This window comes from Pediculus humanus, genomic scaffold, assembly GCF_000006295.1.
Source record: "Pediculus humanus corporis 1103172108190 genomic scaffold, whole genome shotgun sequence".
Taxonomy (NCBI): domain Eukaryota; kingdom Metazoa; phylum Arthropoda; class Insecta; order Psocodea; family Pediculidae; genus Pediculus; species Pediculus humanus.
In genome coordinates, this window is record NW_002987760.1 from 75,467 (window position 1) to 95,101 (window position 19,635).

A 19,635-nucleotide genomic window follows, 5' to 3' on the forward strand; every position below is an offset into this window, starting at 1 on the left:
TGAGCAAGCCTGCAGCGGCAGGATTATTTGCAACACTTCCTGGACCACCCTACAATAAGGATAAGAATTGAATAAAATTTTTTTTTTTTTAAAAAATGTGTAATTAATGAAAGCTGGAGTAAAAAAAAAAAAAAAATAAATTACTGGAGGGAAAGATACTTGTTGACTGGGATTAAAACCCCTTGAAAAAGATGCATTAGCTTGATCAAAAGAATGTTCGTCCTGCCTCCTGTTCCACGCTTCTGGCATTCTAGAAGTAGCGGTAAGAATTTCAAAAGCATCTTGAACACTCATATTTGCAGTTCTCAAAGCGTTTTCGACGTCTTCCTTCTACAGAAAAAAAAAAAAAAAAATTGATTTGCAATTACAAATTTGAAATCAAAGTTCTACTGTCATTTTTTTAAATTTAAAAAGTATTTACTACTCACCTTAAAATTCATTTCAGAAAGCATTTTAAATGGCTTACTAGCCCAAATCAAATCTTTCGAAAATTGTTTCGGCATTTGCTGTCTTTGCATCGATTGATGAACCCAGGATGAATCTATCAAATCTTCAGTCCAACCTGGCGCTTTATTAGGTTTAGGACCTCCTGCCCAAGAAGGAGAAGTCAAAGGTTGTTCTCCAACCCAATTTCCGTTAGGACCTTTTCCTTCTTCTCCCCAATTAGCTCCTGCAGTATAAATTACATTTTAATTTCATTCATTTAATTTGAAAACTTACTTAAATGTTATAATATTTAGAACTTACCAACAGGGGGGCCTGCATCATGACTGTCCCAAGCTCCATTTCGTGCTGGTTGACCCCAAACGGGATTGTCAGGTTTCATATTGTTACCAGCTCCAGGAATTCTGTTTTGTGGCATTCCAGGAGGGCAAGGCATGTTTCCTCGGCCCATACTACCAGCGGGTAAGTCTTTCCAATGTGACAAATTTTTATTAGGAGCTGCTAAAGATTTATTTTTTTGCATTAAATCAAAAAAGTAATAAAGCAGTGAAATTTGATGATGGTTTACTGTACGAAAATAAATTAAATTTTACAAACTACCTCCTTGAGTTGCATTCCTGTACGTGCTTGCTGTTGGCCCCATAAAGATGTTCCATCGTCATAGTTAGGAATATTTCGTCTTTGAGCAGGAGAGATGTCTCCCAGCTGTAGGTTTTGGAGGATTTCCAGGCATACCAGTCAATTCTTTTGGTAAATTACCCGACCATTGATTTGTACCTGAATAATTTAGAGAAAATAATTAAAGAAAATTAAATTTAAAAATTAATTTTGAGAGGCAAAATCAAAAAAAAAAAAAAAAAAAAGCTCACCAGTTGGTGGCACGCTAGGTCCCATTTTATTCGGAGGATGTTGTGGTTGTTGAGGTTGTTGTGTTTGGTGCTGCTGTTGCATAGCCCACATTTCTGATGTATTGTTAAGTCTTCCTGAAACTCCTCGAGGATCTCCTCTCATTACACCACCAGCTATCATAAAAAAATTAATTGGTTTCAAATTAAAAAGTATTTTTTTTGGGCAGAAATTAAAAAACAAAAACAATCACATGTTAATTTACAGTATAATAGAAATTAAACTTACGCATTTCTCGATTCATTTCCCTGGGATCAATTGCAACATTTCTCGGATCACCCCACGCTGGACCGGTGGCACCAGAAGTGCTATTAGCAGTCCACTCAGCCTTTTTCTCGGGAGCAGAGGGCCAATTATTAGTATTATTGGGCCCTGACCAAGAATTATTAGTGTTATTAGGTGGAACGCCAGTCCAAACATTAGAGGAATCATTTGTTTCATCTTCTTCTCCCCAAGTTCCTCCTAAAACACAAAAACAAAGTTTTTAGTAAAATTTAATATAATTTATATATAAAAACTCTTAAATTTGATAAAAATCTAACCCAAATTAGTTGAAGGTGTGTGGTTCCAAGGAGTTTTATTTTGTGGCTGAGCAGGAGGTTGACCACCGTTTCTTAAATTAGCTTCCCACAAATCTGTACCATTGTTAATATTTGGTTTCCACATTGGTGCTGAAACACCCGAGGCATTTCCACTGTTTCCTTGAGAATCACTCTTTACTCCTTGCTCAGGAGAACCAGGAGTTTCCCAATTAGTTTCTTGATTGACATGTTGCTTTATAGAAAAAATTTGAAAAATAAATTTTAAAAATCTCTTCAAATTAAGTTCAGTAAACTTAAACCAAATTAATTTGCAGATTTCTCTTATTCAGTTATTAAAAAATAAATAAATACTTACGCCTCCCCAACCATCTTGGCTGAAAAGAGCTTCTCTCATATTATTTAGTTGTTCTAATTGTTTAGTAGCGCTACTTTGAGCAGCATTTTGGCTTTGATTAGAATTTGGTAACCCCTTTGCAGCAGCTTGAGCCCAACTAGTATTGGGAGGATTTCCAGATTGATTCTGCCCTTGAGAAGAGGATTGTTGTTGACTATTGTTACCACCCTGTTGCTGTGATTGTTGAGCATTGCTTTGATTTTGTGAAGGCCCAGGTTGTTGTCCACTATTTTGTGTTTTGTTCTGATTAAAATCTGTACCTATAATCGAGCAAATTTTAAAAAATAATGTTAATGAAAAAATCAAACTTGAAAATTATTAGTTAAATAAAAATAACTGCTTTATTATAAGATAATTTCATTTTATTAAATTGACTAACCCTGCTGTTGGGTAGCATTGGTATTAGATTGGTTAGGAGGCCTGTTGGCACCCCATTGACCTTGAGGCGGACCTGGAGGATTACCGCCCCAGCTAGAACCTCCTGATGCTGCTGGGGTACCCCATCCAGATGTTCCTGTATTCAAAGAGTTCTCTCCTCCACCTCGAAGACCAAGACCTTTTGGAATACCCCATCTATAAATTTATAACGAGACCCTTTTTTTTTTTTCGTGTTGCAAAATTTTTTATAATTACAAAATAAAAATAAAATTTTTAACTTCATAATGTAATATAACTATTAAAAAATTCATAAAACAACCAAATGTCAATGTAATAAAGCAAAAAAACAAAATCTTTAGTTTAAAAATAACAACCAAACACCAATAATAATCTAATTAATTTTAAAAATATTAAATTTTATATTTAAATTTGCAAGTAAAAAAAAAAAAAAAAAAAAAAAAAATGAAATTAAAGTTTCTTACCTTATATTTGAAGCAGGTCCATCACATTCTATGCTGGTAGCATAAACCATGGGAGAGTAATATTGCAACTTCATTTGAGTATTATCTCTCATATCGTTATTATTTGAGCGATTTGAGCTTTGTTTTGGTATTAATTCTTCATTCTCTTTGGAATGATTTTCATTCTCGATGGAATGATTAACATCTTCAGTCAATACTATATTTGGTTTAGCAGAATTAAGGCATTTCGACATGATGCACAATCCAAAACCTTTTATTGGACTAAGTTTCATTTCTTACTAACTAATATAACTAAATTTTAGTCTTAATATTTGAACTATAGTTGATATTGAATAAACAAAGCGTATTCAGGATAAAAACTTGCACAAATGGGTAAAACACCTGCCCACAATGTTATTAGATAAAAATCACTGAGGCATAATCTAAATAAAAAATTTTTTCTTTAAAATTTTTTATTAACTTTTACCAATTATTAAAATGCTGCATTTAGCATTTAAACAAATAATAAATATTCACTAACTCATTAAGAATGTATTGCAATAAACAAATTTGTTTTTTTAAAGAAAAAAAAAAAAAAAAAAAAAAGTTTTAAAAATTGTAACAATAAAAATTAGTTAATGCCTTTACTTTAATTATTAAGACACAAAAATTGAACTCAAACTGTTTACGCTCCAAGGTAAAAATAAAACCTATGCAAAAAAAAAAAAAATTACAAAACAAAACGTAACTTTGGCTATTATATTTAATCAATTATTTTAGTAAAATTTAAGTTGACATTTGTATACTTAATACGATTAAAAATTATTTTTTTTATCGAAATAAATAACATAAAAAATATTATAAACGCAAATTAAATTATTGTTTCGGACCCAAATACAATAGAATAGAATAGGCCAAATATGGCGGAGTTCACTGACAAATAAAGAGCTCCGACCCAAAGATGAAACGCTAATTTTTTTTTTAGAGTGTTATAAAAGTATGAATATTTCTTTATTAAGATACTTAAATAAGAATTTAGGAATCGCATAGGTTTTAACACCACCTTTTTTTTTAAATATTGTTACTTTGTGTAAAATAAAATTCATTTAAATGGAGAAATAAAAATTGAGAAATCAACAGATTGATTACACTCTTAAAAAAGTATTACCACACTGCTTACCATTATAAATATTTTATCACATACCAGAGAGAAAACCACAAAGAGCTTTTTTAAACATAATAAATACCTTAAAAATACTTTTAAAATGCTTTTAATTAAAAAACTTCGCGAACTCGCGTTATCATGGCCGATTAAGAAGCCATGACCACAGTTCTATTTTCACAGAAATTCAACCAATCAAAATGCTCAGGCTCTTTAAACCGTCGAGCTGGCGTCCGTATATAAAAAAATTTTACTTTTTTTTTAAACAAAAAATTTTTTTTTAAATAAAAAACTAATTCCAATTAATTATATTATTTAAAAAATATTTTATTCTTTATTTATTTATTATTATTACCCACGAATAATTGTTAAATTTAATTATTTTATTGATCCGCTATACGTGGCCGAATAACGTTGTTAAAAAGACTCACATATTATATTAGTTTTTAATAGTCAAATAAATCAACTTACGTTTCTTTTACGTTGCTGCAACTCGGCGTTGAATTGGGTGTGCATCTCTTTATTGAAACCCGGGAAATTAATAAAAAGTTCAGCAAGAACGATTATTTTATTGTACGTTTGCACGAATTTTTCGAATTTCTTATATAAAAAAAAAAAAAAATAATAATAATAATAATAATAATAATAATAATAATAATAATTTAAAAAACTCTTATTACTGTATTTTATTTAAAAAGAAAAACATTAACAAATCTTATGCAGCGCCCCCGCCTCCCCTTATACATGAGATAATTCTTAATAATTACATTTTTTTTTAATTTATTAAATAAAATAATAAATAAAATTAAAAAAAAATGCCATTTTCAAATAACAACAACAACAACAATCAATTTCATTTTCTATTATTATTATTTAATATAAAAAAAATATATATATTATTATTATTATTATTCGTTTCGACAATGACGAAATACCGGTTAGGCTTAAATACAACTCTTCGTAATCCCAAGTTTACAAGCCAAAACAATTCAATCGGATAATGGCATAACGGTAATTATAATCACAGGCCATTTTTACGTAGCATAATTTTTATTTAAAAAAAACATTTTTTTTTTTTAATATTTATTAATAATAATAATAATTAGTAAAAAAAATTTAAAAATTCAAAATTAAATTAACATTAAAAAATTTTTCCTAACAAATAATTCAATTTACGATGTTAATTATATTAAAAAAAAAAAAATATTAATATTTGATGGTTAGCCATGTTTTTTTTTTAAAATAATTTTTTATATAATTATTTTTATTATTAATTAAGTTAAATTATTTTATTAATAATTAAATTAATAATAATTTAAAACGCGCCTAAGAATTTTTTTTTTTTTGGCACAATTTATTTATTTAATATTTAATGTTTTTTTTTTTTTTATTTTATTTTATTATGTTTTATTTATAAATGAACCGAATTTTTTTTTAAATTTTAGGGTAAAAAAAATTTTTATTTATTTATTTATTTATGTATTTGTCAAAAATAAAAATAAAAATTAATTTGTTTTTGTTTATTTAAATATAAAATTATTATTGATACACGCGACCAATAAAAAAAAAAAAATTTTTTTTAAAGAAAATTTTAAATTTTTCATTGGAAATTACATAAACATGTAATTAAACGATTTTAATTTAAATAATTATTAATAATAATAATATTACACTTATTATTATCATCAGCTATTGAAATATTAATAGATTTATTTATTGGATTTAAATGCGACATTTACGTACGATAATAATAATAATTATTATTTTTATTTTATTTAAAGACAATTTAAAAATAAAAAAAATTAAATTAAGAACCTGATTGTTCATTTAATTATTATTATTATTTGTTCAATTAGAATTAATTTTTTTTTTTTTTTTTGGTATTCTAATTTGTTTAAAAAAAAGTTAAAAAAATAAATTAATTAATTAATTAATGATTCGATTAACATTTCTAAAAGAAAAAAAAAAGAAAAACGCTCGCGTAAGAAAGAAAACATTGTTTGTTGTTGTTTTTGTAATTTTTGTTTAAATAAAATTTTTTTTTTTTTTTTTCACGATATGCTTTATTGCAATTTTTGAATAAAATAATAAATAAATTTTTTTAAAATGTTAATTAACTCATAAAATTATTAATAAAAATAATTGAAAAGCAAAAGAAAATTAATTTTCATTTATATTAAAATATTTTTTAAAAAAATTGCATTAATAACTTTATGGACGAACTTTACGAAAAAAAATTCATTATATTTATTATTTGCGAGAAAATAATAATTTAAAAACCCTCTGCATATGAAAATTAATAAATCATTTAAAATGATAATAATAATAAATCATATGAATAAATAAAAAGAAATTAAATAACCTTCACACTTTTCTTATCTGCATGTAAGCAAAAAAACTTTTTGTTTAAAAAAAAATTTTTTTTTTTTTTCATTCACGTTCTTCATTTTTTTTTTTTTTTTTGTATGAAACTGAATGAAAAATAAATAAATAAATAAACGTTCTCTTAAAAAAATTAAAACAATAATTTACTTGTTTAATAAAAAAAATTCATTATCCATATCCATGTTGTAAATTATACCTAAAAAAAAAAAAATTATTATTTATTTATTTTTACATTAATTTATTTTCTTCAAATAAATCTATCATCTCACATACATACATAGAAAAATTGCATAAAAACGATTTTTATATATTTATTATTAATAATTTTGAAAGAAAATAAAATAAATAAATAAATAAAATCTTTTTAATTGAATAATAATAATAATAATAATAATAATAATAAATCAGGTCGTAAAAATATTCATGTGTGTGTGTCTGTAAAATTATGATGTCTTTTTTTTTTTTTTTTTTTAATTCAGTCTTTGTAAAAAATTTTTTTATTTTTATTTAAAGGAAACAAAAATTATTTTATATTAAATTATTAAAAAAAATATATTAATATTTAATTTCCAATTATGATGATGATGATGATGATGACTTTTAGAGATCATTTTTTTAAAAATAATTTATCTATACTTTTTTTTAGTTTAACTAAAGGACTTTAAAAAATTTTCTTTTACTTTTCCTTCAACAACAAAATGTTTTCCGTCAATTTGAACATCCTGAACATTTTTTTTTCTTAAATTTGTTAAGCATTCGCCATTAACACGAGACATTAAAAAACAAAAATTATGAAAAGAATTGATTTTTTTTTGTAAATTAAAGTGAACTTTAAATTTAAAAATATGTATTTGTAATTTATAATAAATTTCCTACAACCTACAGAGACCCAATATTTATATTAATTACATATAAAAAATTATTGAAAACTTTTTCAAACAAATATTAACAATTAAAATTAAAGTAATTTTTTTTATAAGATTTCTTTTTTTTAAATTCATATATACATGCAAATGAAAAAAAAAAAAAAAAAAACTTCAATTGTAATAATTGGGTCTTGTACTGGTTTTTTTTTTTTTTAATCATTGGATTCATCCATATCTTGAAGATCCAGTTGAGAATGTTCATCTGTTTCACATATTCGAGTCAATTCGTTTATTCTTTTCCCATCTATATTATTATCATCATCATCATTCATGTAAATCCTGGAATCTCCATTTTCCCTGTAGTTGGATTATCTTCAATTATTACAATAATAGTGCAACGGTTAAAGTCAATTTATTTATTTGCAAATTTACACAAAAAAAAAAATAAAGCAAAAAAAAAACCAAAAATAAATAATAAACGTGTACAAGTTAAAAATCTATGTAAATAATCTTTAAAAAAAAAAAAAAAAAAAAAAAAAGATAAACCTACCGCTCCAGTTTCCTTTTACGATCCGAATCCCTATCTCTACGCCTTTCCCTTGATCTGGATCTGTGAGATCGAGATGATCGACTACTCCTGTCTCGACTATCACTTCTTGAACGTCTATGAGATCTAGAAGTCGAACGTTCGTGTCGACTCCGATCCCTATGTCGATCTCTATCCCGACTGGAACGATCGCGACTGGATCTATCTCTGTCTCTTTCTCTTTTATCATCTCTATCTCTCCTATCTCTGTCATACAAAAAAAAATAATAATAATTACAAACGAACACGAGATAAAAGCCCTCGCAAATTAAAAATAAACTTAATTACCTTTCCTTTTGTCTTTCATCTCTATCTCTCTCGCGACTCCTATCGCTTCTTTGATTTCTTCGGGCTTCTACTGCTTTTTCGAGCTCTGCTAACTTTTCTCTAATTTTTATAAATCCTAAATGAAGTTTTCCACCAAAGTGATCGGCCAATCGTTTGTCATTGTCGTGAATTCCCAAATAAGCAGAGCAAACTTCGCACACCCTCAACTTTTGCTGTTGATAACTACTCGCCGGCATCGAGTTCCTGTATTCTTGCTCCGCTAAAGCCTTTTTTTTACGAAGATCTTCCAATTCTCCCATCAATTTCATACTTTCTTCCACTAGCCCTTCAGCTCCAAGCTGTTCTGCGCGAGCAAGTTTCTCACCAATTTGCTCGGCTAATTCGTGAACTTTGTTGGCTTTTTGAGCAACTTCGGCAGACAATTCTTCTTGTGTCTCCGCGAGACGTTGCTTTGCTTGTTCTGTTCGACGATCGCAATCCCCAATAAAAGATTGTAAATGTTCCATTGCCTTAGAGAGAGAGAGAGAGAGAGAAAAAAAAAAAAATTTATTTCAATATGTACGTAATGCATAAAAAACAATTTTCAATTAAAAAACTCAACATACCGTTATATCATAATGATAATCCCGAGTTTTGGCTGCTTGTTCATAATCAGCACGGAGAGCTAGATCGTGAATTTTTTGACAATCTCCTAAATCCATCCGCTGAAAAAAGAAACCTGAATTGATTATCATTTTAAAATAATCATACCTAATTATGAATATGACTTCTGAAAATAATAATACAATAAAAGTTTTACACACTTTTAATTAATAATTTTTAAATATAATTAAATGTTATTAAATGCAAAAATGTCAAATTAAATGTCTAAAATACTTTTATTTTCATCGGTTTTTAACGAAGAAAAAAAAAAAAATACAGTTATGTAACAAACATATATTATTTCAATTTTCAATCAAAATCGGTTGTTTAACTTATTTCATTCAAACATATTTTTTTTTCCCACAAAAATTTCTTTTTTTATTGATATTATAAATGATTTAAACAAAACATTTTTTTTTTTTTTTTTTTTTTTCATTTGTTTCAATACAGAGATTTTTTTTAAAAACTTTAATTAATATTTTTTTATTTTTTTCAAACTCAACAAAAAAAAGGTTTTCAAAACATAAAAGGTAAAAAAAAAAAAAAAAAAAAAAAAACAATAAAAGAAAACAATCAAAAATTTTTTTAAATAATTTTCGATACGAATAAAAATGGTGGTAACCCTTTTTTTTTTTTTTTTTCCAATATAATTGATTTGATTTATAAATATTTTTTTTTTTTTTTATTCCTTAATCTTAATAGTCTTATAAGGCTTTTTTTAAATTAAAGTAGAAATCCTGATGCCTATCTATCTATCTATCTTTCTTTCTTTATTCTACGTCCTTAAAATTAACCAAAAAAAAAAAATAATAAAATTTCATGCTATTTGTAATATTTAATAAAAAGAAAAAAAACTTATAAAATAATATCAGTTGAAGTATAAAAATTTTAATTTTTCTCGGATAAATATATATTATTTTAATAAATATGTTTACTCATGTTCAAAAATATGGATCAAATTATAATTAATTCAACAAGAATATAAGTCTTAGTTTAAAGCATACTTTTTTTTTTTTTTTTTTTTTTTTTTTTTCATTTATGACTAAAAATTACAAAAACATTCTTATAAGGTTAGGAAAAACTAACAATTATCAAAGTAAATGAGAAAGAAAATGAAAACCCCACCATAAATATAAATTTTTTTTCAAGACTTACAGGAGACAGAATCTTGATCCAACTCCAACCGGACTCCCCTCCATTCGTGACAAGAAGATTCTGGCGGATCCGCATACTGGTGGGGCGGATGTTTTATTTAATTCAAGGGAAAACAATTGAAAAGGGGGGAAAAAATTTTTTTTTTTTTTTTTTTTTTTTTCTCAAAATGTTTAACTCAATCTTATTAAACACATATTTTATAATTTAATTTCTTAGTTATAATTATTATTATTATTATTATTTTTTTTATTTTTATTTTTTTTTAAATATTTTTTTACCCATTTTGATTCGCCCGTGGGAATTTGATTCCTTGCCGGTTAAAAAATAAAAACACATACCCAAAACAATTGTTGTTCTTTGCCTCTATTGGAGAATACCGTGAATAACTAATTCAAAACTATAAAAGTTTGCAATTGATTTTTTTTTTTTTTTTTTTTTTTTTTCTCTTTATTTAATTATTTTAAAATACTTACCCAAAAAAAAAGTTTGGTACAAACATGAAAATTATAGAATAGGTGATCGATCACAAAACAAAAAATCTAGTTAATTTTTTCTTTATGCTCATTTGAAAATTTAATTTTTAAATGATGAAAAAAATTTATAAATCAATATCTCTCAATCAAAATTACTTTTTTATAAAAACTTGAATTGTTTAAATGCTCAAAAATAATGCAGCATAAAAAGAAAAAATTAACTTGACATGGCAGCTTCGATTAATATTGCAGTACTTTACCCTTAACTGCCATTTTCAATGATCACAGCTTAACAAAATTATTTGCAGAGTATGAATGAAGTAACGTTAACAATATGATTAAAAACCATTTATTCATATATTTTTAAAATGCTTAATATTTAACAGTTCTTTATTAACATAAAATTATGTATTTTCTACATAAATTTTATACATAAATGGCTTTTAATCATCAAAAAAAAATATTTTTTTTTTTTTGCTCAGACGAACATTAAATTTAAATACTTTTTAGCCTTTTATGTTGGACTAAAAAAAAAAAAACAGCCAACAAAATATTAGTTAAGCATCTATAAAAAAAAAAAAAAAAAAAAAAAATTTCAGAGAGAAAAAAAAGTTCGTCTTTGCAATATTAAGCAAAAATGACATGTTGTTCATGGTTAATATTAATTTAGTTAACAAATTACTTCAATATCTGATTTCATGCCAACGAATAAAAAAAGCTTTAAAGGCTTTTTATTTTTTTTTTAAAAAAAAAAACAAATTGTAAAAACAAAATTTTGGTTTTTTTAAATTTGACATAAAATCAGACAAAAGTTTGATAAATTTTAGTTTTCTGTGTTCAAACTAGCCCTGCAGCTGGAAAAGAAAAAAATGGAGTTTTTAATATTAAGGGAGTACTCACAGAACATCCTAACCCTTATTCACAGCTCAATCAAACTCTGAAAAGAACTGTAATGTTGATCTAATTAGTTTTTGTTTAATCAAAAAAAGGCAATCTCATATTTTTAAATGAAATTGATTTTAAGGAATAATGGATAATAAGATGTTTAGAAATTTTAAATCGAATATTAAACAACATTATGAGAAGAATAAAATTTACTCATACAGAAACAGAGACCTATGCAATGAATTTAAAAAAAAAAAAAACTGAGAAGAATAATAATATTAAAAATGGGCTGTTTTGCAAAAATAATTTTTACATTATCAAAAACTATATTTTCATGACGCTCAACATAAATTATTAAATGCCTTTGAAATTTATTTTAAACTTATAATGAAAATTCACACCTAAGAATTCGTGACTTATAATACTGTAAAACTTTTTTTTTTAGCATTATTACTTAATAATAAATGCAAAAATGCAGGGTGATTTTATTTAAATAACACTAAGTACATTTGATTTAGGTAATATTATATTTACTTTTTTTTAAAAATGATATCTATTAAAATAAACTGTACTTACTGTAGAAGCCAGAATTTCATGTGGGCAGCAGTTGAGTAAAAAACTTTTACAAACTTTTGCGTCCGTAAATTTGACATGATATCTGTTATTTTCACCTAAAATCCAAAATATTCTATATTGAGTAACAAAATAAAAAATATTTTTCGAAAAATCGCTTTTTTTTTTTTTTATTTCCAAGTAAGAAGAGCAATAATTGATTTTATAAGTTCGGAATACGAAATGACGTTTACATTTATTTATGAAAAAATCTAAATAAACTAAATGGATGTTGTTTCGTATCGCAGTAGTAAAAATAAAAAATTAGAAGAATTACTGAATTATTTTAAAGTAAGAATGTATATTTCGAAACAAAATTAGGATCATTAAACACCTATTCATGAGGCCTCACTGGCCACCATTTTGCATCATATATGAAACAATCAATGGATTAAAAGTAACTAAGTGGAAAAAAACAAATTAAGAAATATTTACCATTTCTCCCGGTTCCCATTAATTGATCAAGCATTGCTTTCATCTGATCGTGGGCCGTCATTCTTTGCTTTTGTTTAAAACTAAGTTGTAATATTTGAAAACTGTATTTTAATTTTTTAGACTGTTTTCAAGTAATACTAAAAAACTCACTGCTATAGTTATTGCTAAAGTTACGTTCTTAAGAAAGTTGGGTTTCTGAACGTACTTGTGGTCTCACGCAAATTAGCGTCATTGTGGTTCTGTTTACATCGCTGATATGTTTTTACAAGTAATTTTAGATATAAAATGGAATGGGTGGATGTTTGACTCTTAATCGGGAAGAAGCGGCAGCTCGCCGCAGAAGCGAGGAAATAGATCGGCAGCTGGCTGCTTTAGCTAAACAAGAAAATCATCACATTAAAATTTTACTCTTAGGTGAGCTTGCATGTTGCATGCTTCTTTGTATACAAACAAATTTTTTATAGTTTACTTTATAAATTCAAAATATTTTCAGTTTAATAGTAACATATGAATTTTTAGTTTTTTTTTTTTAAATATTTACTTTTTAAAACATTACCGTTAATTATTTTTTTTTTTTTTAGGTGCAGGAGAAAGTGGAAAAAGTACTTTAGTTAAACAAATGAAAATTATTCACAGTGATGGTTTTGCTAAAGAAGAATTACTTAGTTTTAGACCCACAGTTATGGATAATTTAGTGGCTTCTATGAAATATGTTTTAAGTGGAATGGGATTGTTAAGAATTAATTTAGAATCAGCCAAAAATAAAATTTATGCACAAACTATACTTTCCAATGATACTTGCTTTAATGCTGACTTTCAAATGCTACCCTCTGTATCAGAAGCCCTTCAGACTTTGTGGAATGATAAGGGTGTTAAATTAGCTGTTGCCAGAGGGTATGAATTTCAGTTAAATGATTCAGCATTATAGTAAGTTTTTAACAATACATTTTATAAAAGTTTTATCTTTAATAAAATTGACATTTATCATGGTTTAAATGTTTTAAAATTCAATTCTCACCAAGAAATTGTTTTTAGTTTATTTGAAAACATGGAAAGAATTTGTTGTGAAAAATACACACCAACAGCTACTGATGTCTTAAGAGCAAGAGTTAGAACAAATGGAATTTTAGAAACTAATTTTTGCATAAATGATGTTGTCATCACAATGTTGGATGTTGGTGGACAAAGATCTCAAAGAAGGAAATGGATTTATTGTTTTGAAAATGTTAAGGCTGTTTTATTTGTAGTATCTCTTAGTGGTTATGATATGACATTGTTAGAAGATCCTAGTGTTAATAGATTAGAAGAAAGTTTGAATTTATTTTCTCAAATAGTAAACAATAGGTTTTTTAAGGAATCTAGCTTTGTTTTATTTTTGAACAAGCTTGATTTGTTTAGGGAAAAAATTTTATATTCTGGAAGACATTTAAGACATTATTTTCCTGAATACACAGGTAGGAAAAAAAATTCAAATAATGCATTTTAAAACGACTACTAAGATTGTTAGGACGAGGAGGATTGTAAAGGACCTAATGCAATTTTTTTTTTTTTTTTTTTTTTTAGGAAAAGATTATGATGTTGATAGTGCAGCCTTATTTATACAGCACAAATTTTCACTACAAAATTTTGATGCAAATAAAGTGATTTACTCTCATTATTGCACTGCAACAGACACATCAAATGTTAGAGTTGTTTTTCAAGTGGTAATGGATATCGTGATGCGTGAAAATCTTGGAAATGTAACATTATTATAGTTTAACACATTAAAAAGTTAAAAAAATTTTTTTTTTGATGGAAGAAAATGCTTTCAGTTATAACTAAGAAAAAGTAAATTATTTGATTTTTATTTCATGCAAAATGAAGGAGAAATTTTTATATATTCCTAACCGTACTGTTGAGTATGTATTTTTTTTAAAAATTAATTGCTTTTAATTTAATCTGAGTAAAATATTTAATTTAGAGTTTATATTTTTTATCAAATATAAGTGTTGAAAATTTTATAGATTCGAAAAAAAAAAAAAAAAAAAAATTAAATAAGTGCAATTCAAAGTATTAAAAGTTTTGTATAAACAAAGTTTTTTATTGTTATATAATTGATCTCAATAATTTATGTTTTGTATTATTCTAAGATTTTTTAAGTACTTTTTTAAATTTTTTATCTATGTATTTTTTTAAGTTTTTTGATATCATTTTTTTATAATGAAATATTTCTTGTGCATAAGTTTTAATAATATGCAGTTAGAACAGTTACTTGTTATTTTTTTTTTTTTTAAACCGAGTAGTCTTTCGTCAAAAATAAATTTAATTTAAGAGTGTTATTTTTGTAATTTATTATTGTATTGTTAAAAAATTACTTAAATTTTTTTCAATATTAAATTATTCTTGGTATTTTTTTTATTTTTTAAAATCCAAGTAATTTAAAAAAATTAAATGTTCCTTAAGAGCCACCGAATTTATCAGTTTTAATTTAATTTACTTTCATTGTTCATTCATATTTTTAAAACTGTGATTATTATTTGCTTTAGATCAGTACTACTACTTAAGTTAAGTTTAAATAATAAATAAAAATTTTTTTTTGTATTTTAATTAGTTTTTTTTATTTTATTTTACGAAATCCATTTATTTCTTAATTGGGAAAACTTAACAGCATTTTCTATATATAAAGCGCATCCTAGTAAAGTCTTTTCTTCAAATTTGGGGGCCATTAATTGTAAACTTATTGGAAAACCTTTTTTTGACAATTCAATAGGGATGGATATCGCGGGACAACCTATCAAAAATTAAAGTTTTTAATATTTTTCAAACGGGATAAAAATTCATTGTTTAGCAATAGGGCAAAAATATAAATTGACAATTAATTGTACATACCTGCCATATTAGCTGGTTGAGTGCAATAATCTTGTATTGCTGACTGTTCTCTTTCATCCTTTTTAATATATTCCGAATATTTAGGAGCATCTGTTAATGTGGTAGGCGTTAGCAAAATATTTATACCTTTTCTCCAAGCGTTATTAAAATCATCAGCAATGAGTCTTCTAACTTTTAAAGCTTTTTCATAATATTTATTCGAATTGCTAAAATTTAAATTAAATAATGAATAATAAAAAACCTTTTTTTCAAATATAAATTAAAATATTATAAAATTAAGTTTTGTTCACCTAGACAATAAGAAAAAATTTCCTGCTATTATTCTACTACGAACAACTTCATTAAATCCAGAATATCTAGTGGTAACATATGAATTTTTTCTGTTACCCTTTTCTTTTGACCTGAGACCAAATTCGATTCCATCATATCTAGCCATATTACTAGCAACCTCACACTGATTAAGTATCGAATAGCAGACAATTGAATATTTCGTATGAGGCATTGATACCTGAATTTTAAATTACTTTTTTACTAATTATTTATGATGATTTTTATAAAATTTAAATTAATGCTTACAGGTACAATAGATGCACCACCCTGGTATAAAACTTTTGCAATATCGTTCCATGCTGAACGTATTTCATCACTTAGACCTTGACAATTGTATTCTGCAGGAATTCCAATTTTCAAACCTTTTACCGATGATGATGAATAATTTAGGGCTAAATTTAAATTTTTCGATACAGTAGTAGAGTCATTTTCATCTCTACCCATCATGATACCTAAAAAAAAAAAAAAAATTAACTAATGTTAATTATAATAATGCAGAGAATTTTTTTCTTTTTTTTTTTTTATATGAACTTTAAATTATGAATTTTTAAATTAGTAGAAAATTGTAATTTACATTTAATATGATAACTCAATAAAATAAAACACCTAATAAACAGGCTGTATCTTCGACATTAAGTGCCATAATTGCAGGAACATCCATTGAATTAACCAAAGGAATCAATCCATACCTTGAAAGTAACCCATAAGTAGGTTTTAATCCAACAATGCCACAATATGAAGCAGGATTTCTACAAGATCCTCCTGTATCTGAACCCAAAGCACTAGAAAAAAAAAAAAAAAAAAAATGAAAAATTTAATTTTTATTAACGATTAATATTTCTGGTGTATACAGTGATTGTGAAAATATTTTTTGCTATAAAAATAAAATAAGCTAGAAATTACTAATGAAGAAAAAATGTATAAAAATAAATAAAATTGACTAAAAACCCTAAGCATATTCCGCTGGCTACTGCAACAGCGCTTCCTCCAGAACTACCTCCAGGAATAAACCAATCATTTTTTTCTTGAATACATAAATTTGAAAACCTAGAACCCCAAATATTTTTAGTTGGGCCAAAAATTGAAGTGGTTGTACCAGAACCCATAGCAAATTCATCCATATTTGTTTTTCCTACCAAAATAGCACCAGAATCTAATAATTTTTGAACAACAGTCGCAGTATATTTGGGCCTAAAATTTTGTAGCATTTTAGAACCACAAGTAGTTAGTGTGTCTTTTACACAGAAATTGTCTTTCACTGCAATAGGAATACCTTCTAATAAAGATCTTGGTTTTCCTAAAAAAAAATAAGCATTATTATTAAATAAAAAAATTTTTACTTAGAAATCTTATACGAAAATTTTTAATAATTATTGTTTTTTACCATTTTTGAAATATTCATTGGAACTTTCAACTTGTAAACCGGCATTATTATTCATACTAATAAAAGAATTGAGCTCCAAAACTTGTTCAGCTCTTTTAAAACTGTTTACAATAACTTCTGCAGTATTTAAGTTTGACCCTTTCAATTTCCCATGTATCTGTAAAGATTTTTTAAATTTTTATAATACAATATAATGATAAAAAATAATTTTAAAAAAATTAAATGCAATGTAAAATACCTTTTTGATTGAAGTTTGTAACATTTTAAATACCTTTATAAAAAAATATATATTATTTTTATACTAAAGTTTCAAAAATATAACTTTAATTGTGAAAGTCTGATTTACTGAAAAAAAAAAAAAAAAAAAAAAAAACTAATGTAAAAAATCAAATTTGTAACCAGTAAACAATGATTTTAGGAATCCAACGTGATAACATAGAAGCACAATTGAAATATTCTCTATGGCCAACAAGAGATAAGGAATGGATGTAAATGACATTATATATCTTTCTTTACTTACTTTTACAATTTTTTTTGGTTGTTTTTTAAGAAAAATCGAAAATATACATTTAAAAAAATGGATTTCAACTGTGGCTGGTTTTTCAATTGTTTTATCCGTGTCTGGAATTCACGTTTTACATTCTATTTTTTTTACATTTTGTAATAGTCTTATAATACTTTACACCAGTAAAAGGTATATAAGAATTATTTTAAAAATATTTTTGTTGTTGATTTATAAAGTAAATTAAATTAATGTCTTTTAAATATTACAGAATATGTCACATAATCAGCTTTATATACAGTTTTATTTATTTAATTTTTTTTCGAAATACATTATATTTTGGCATAGACTACCCTCCTAGTCATACAAACCTTATACAAATGATTATGACTCTAAAAGTAAGATAAATTTTTTAAAAATATTTTAAAATGCATATTAACATTTCATACAATTAATTTTATGAAGCTACCTTTACTTTTTTTTCAATTCATTTAATATTTTATTTATAATATTTTAATTATTTTTAGTTAGTTGGATTAGCATTTGAAATTCACGATTCTTATGCTTGTCTAAATTCGAATGAAAAATCAAAGGATAAGACAACATTAGACTTAAACTTAATAAATTTTAATGAAATCATTCATTACACTTTTTGCCACATTGGGATATTGACAGGACCATATTTTTCCTATAAAACATTTAGTGATTTTCATAAACATGATTTTTATAAATACATAAGATTTGATAAAGCTGTCGCAGAAAAATTAATATATGTACCATTATTTATTGTGATTTTTTTAATAGTTAATTCTATTTACCCTGTTAAGGTAGGAAATAATAATTTTTTTTTAAATGAATAATTCTTTTATGGTGTAAGGTATGGATATAATTTGAGCTACATTATTTATATTTTTAGTATGCGGAATCGGAAACATTTTACTTGATGACAACATTTTGGTATAGATTATGGTACATAATACCAGTATTTGTTGCATTTAGAATGAGAATTTATATTGGTTTATTACTATCTGAAGCTGCATGTATTACAGCAGGTATAGGAGCCTACCCATGTGAAACGGAACCCAAACCTGGAAAAGGACCGACAGTAAATTTAGACTTAATTGAAAAAATGTAAACAGGATTCTTAAAAAGTTTAAATTTTATAAATGGATAATTATTAAAATAAATAAAAAAAATCTGTATACTAATTACAGGGAAAGAAATAAAGCTCTCAAAGAAAACAGCAAGTTTAATTATGACACTGTTCTAAACGTTAATTTGTGGCACACTGAAACAGATCCTTTATTAAGGACTAGCATTCTTTATTGGAATATGTGTGTTCAGTATTGGATGGCTAATATTGTATATAAAAGGTTTCCAATTAAGTTGCTAAGGTAAACAATTTTTTTTTTAAATAATAATTTGAAAATGTAAAACTCAAGTATAAAACTTAAAATCATTTTATAGAACTGTTGTAACCTTTGCCGTGTCAGCACTATGGCATGGAGTCTATGCCGGCTACTATCTATGTTTATGTTTTGTTCCTCCGTACCTGTTTCTCGAAGACATATGGGTAAAACTATTGAAAAATAATGCTGAAGGAATGGTAAGTACTATTATAATTTGTTTTGAATGTTCAAGTAAAATTCATACATTATCATTAATTTTTACCTCTTATACTTTATAGAAGAAATATATCCTGAATGTTATGTTTTGGATAATGAGAACACAAGCATTCAGTTACTTGGGAATGGCATTTAGTTTGCTTAGCTTAGAAAATGGTTTAAGGTACTATGGGTCAGTGTATTACATTTATCACATCACATCAGCAGGTTTTCTAATTTTGGGTTTAGTTTTAAGAAAAAAATTAAAACCAAAAATGTAACATTTGAACAAAATGAAAAAGAAAAAAAAATTATTTAGTAATTCTTGATTGT

General features: G+C 25.5%; 5 protein-coding genes across 5 annotated transcripts in view; 2 read left to right on the forward strand and 3 right to left on the reverse strand.

Annotated features, from left to right (window-relative positions):
- The window catches only part of Phum_PHUM421980 (uncharacterized protein), a gene marked incomplete at both ends in the record, with an annotated part of 5,683 nt that extends 2,265 nt beyond the window's left edge, over nucleotides 1-3,418 (reverse strand). The window contains 11 exons of the mRNA XM_002429095.1: nucleotides 54-330; nucleotides 429-589; nucleotides 748-912; nucleotides 1,068-1,142; nucleotides 1,180-1,221; nucleotides 1,314-1,466; nucleotides 1,579-1,812; nucleotides 1,893-2,124; nucleotides 2,248-2,546; nucleotides 2,666-2,859; nucleotides 3,147-3,418. Coding sequence (XP_002429140.1) covers nucleotides 54-330; nucleotides 429-589; nucleotides 748-912; nucleotides 1,068-1,142; nucleotides 1,180-1,221; nucleotides 1,314-1,466; nucleotides 1,579-1,812; nucleotides 1,893-2,124; nucleotides 2,248-2,546; nucleotides 2,666-2,859; nucleotides 3,147-3,418 — 2,104 coding nt within the window. The remainder of the gene's footprint in view (nucleotides 1-53; nucleotides 331-428; nucleotides 590-747; nucleotides 913-1,067; nucleotides 1,143-1,179; nucleotides 1,222-1,313; nucleotides 1,467-1,578; nucleotides 1,813-1,892; nucleotides 2,125-2,247; nucleotides 2,547-2,665; nucleotides 2,860-3,146) is intronic.
- A 4,332-nt stretch (nucleotides 3,419-7,750) lies between these two features.
- On the reverse strand, nucleotides 7,751-12,846 carry Phum_PHUM421990 (uncharacterized protein; the record flags this gene model as incomplete). Its single annotated transcript, XM_002429096.1, has 7 exons — nucleotides 7,751-7,895; nucleotides 8,089-8,331; nucleotides 8,413-8,921; nucleotides 9,018-9,116; nucleotides 12,144-12,238; nucleotides 12,615-12,735; nucleotides 12,820-12,846. The coding sequence occupies 7 exons, from the start codon at nucleotides 12,844-12,846 to the stop codon at nucleotides 7,751-7,753; spliced, it is 1,239 nt and encodes a 412-aa protein (XP_002429141.1).
- Nucleotides 12,847-12,904: 58 nt separating this feature from the next.
- Nucleotides 12,905-14,368, forward strand: Phum_PHUM422000 (guanine nucleotide-binding protein G subunit alpha, putative; the record flags this gene model as incomplete). Its single annotated transcript, XM_002429097.1, has 4 exons — nucleotides 12,905-13,028; nucleotides 13,196-13,541; nucleotides 13,650-14,068; nucleotides 14,178-14,368. The coding sequence occupies 4 exons, from the start codon at nucleotides 12,905-12,907 to the stop codon at nucleotides 14,366-14,368; spliced, it is 1,080 nt and encodes a 359-aa protein (XP_002429142.1).
- Nucleotides 14,369-15,092: 724 nt separating this feature from the next.
- On the reverse strand, nucleotides 15,093-17,458 carry Phum_PHUM422010 (glutamyl-tRNA amidotransferase subunit A, putative; the record flags this gene model as incomplete). Its single annotated transcript, XM_002429098.1, has 9 exons — nucleotides 15,093-15,117; nucleotides 15,255-15,384; nucleotides 15,483-15,688; nucleotides 15,773-15,990; nucleotides 16,059-16,264; nucleotides 16,419-16,594; nucleotides 16,761-17,109; nucleotides 17,197-17,353; nucleotides 17,435-17,458. 9 exons carry the CDS (start codon nucleotides 17,456-17,458, stop codon nucleotides 15,093-15,095), a joined length of 1,491 nt encoding a protein of 496 aa, XP_002429143.1.
- A 220-nt stretch (nucleotides 17,459-17,678) lies between these two features.
- On the forward strand, nucleotides 17,679-19,583 carry Phum_PHUM422020 (leukocyte receptor cluster lrc 4, putative; the record flags this gene model as incomplete). Its single annotated transcript, XM_002429099.1, has 7 exons — nucleotides 17,679-17,890; nucleotides 17,970-18,096; nucleotides 18,226-18,525; nucleotides 18,615-18,829; nucleotides 18,913-19,092; nucleotides 19,166-19,304; nucleotides 19,386-19,583. The coding sequence occupies 7 exons, from the start codon at nucleotides 17,679-17,681 to the stop codon at nucleotides 19,581-19,583; spliced, it is 1,371 nt and encodes a 456-aa protein (XP_002429144.1).
- Between the last annotated feature and the right edge of the window lie 52 nt (nucleotides 19,584-19,635).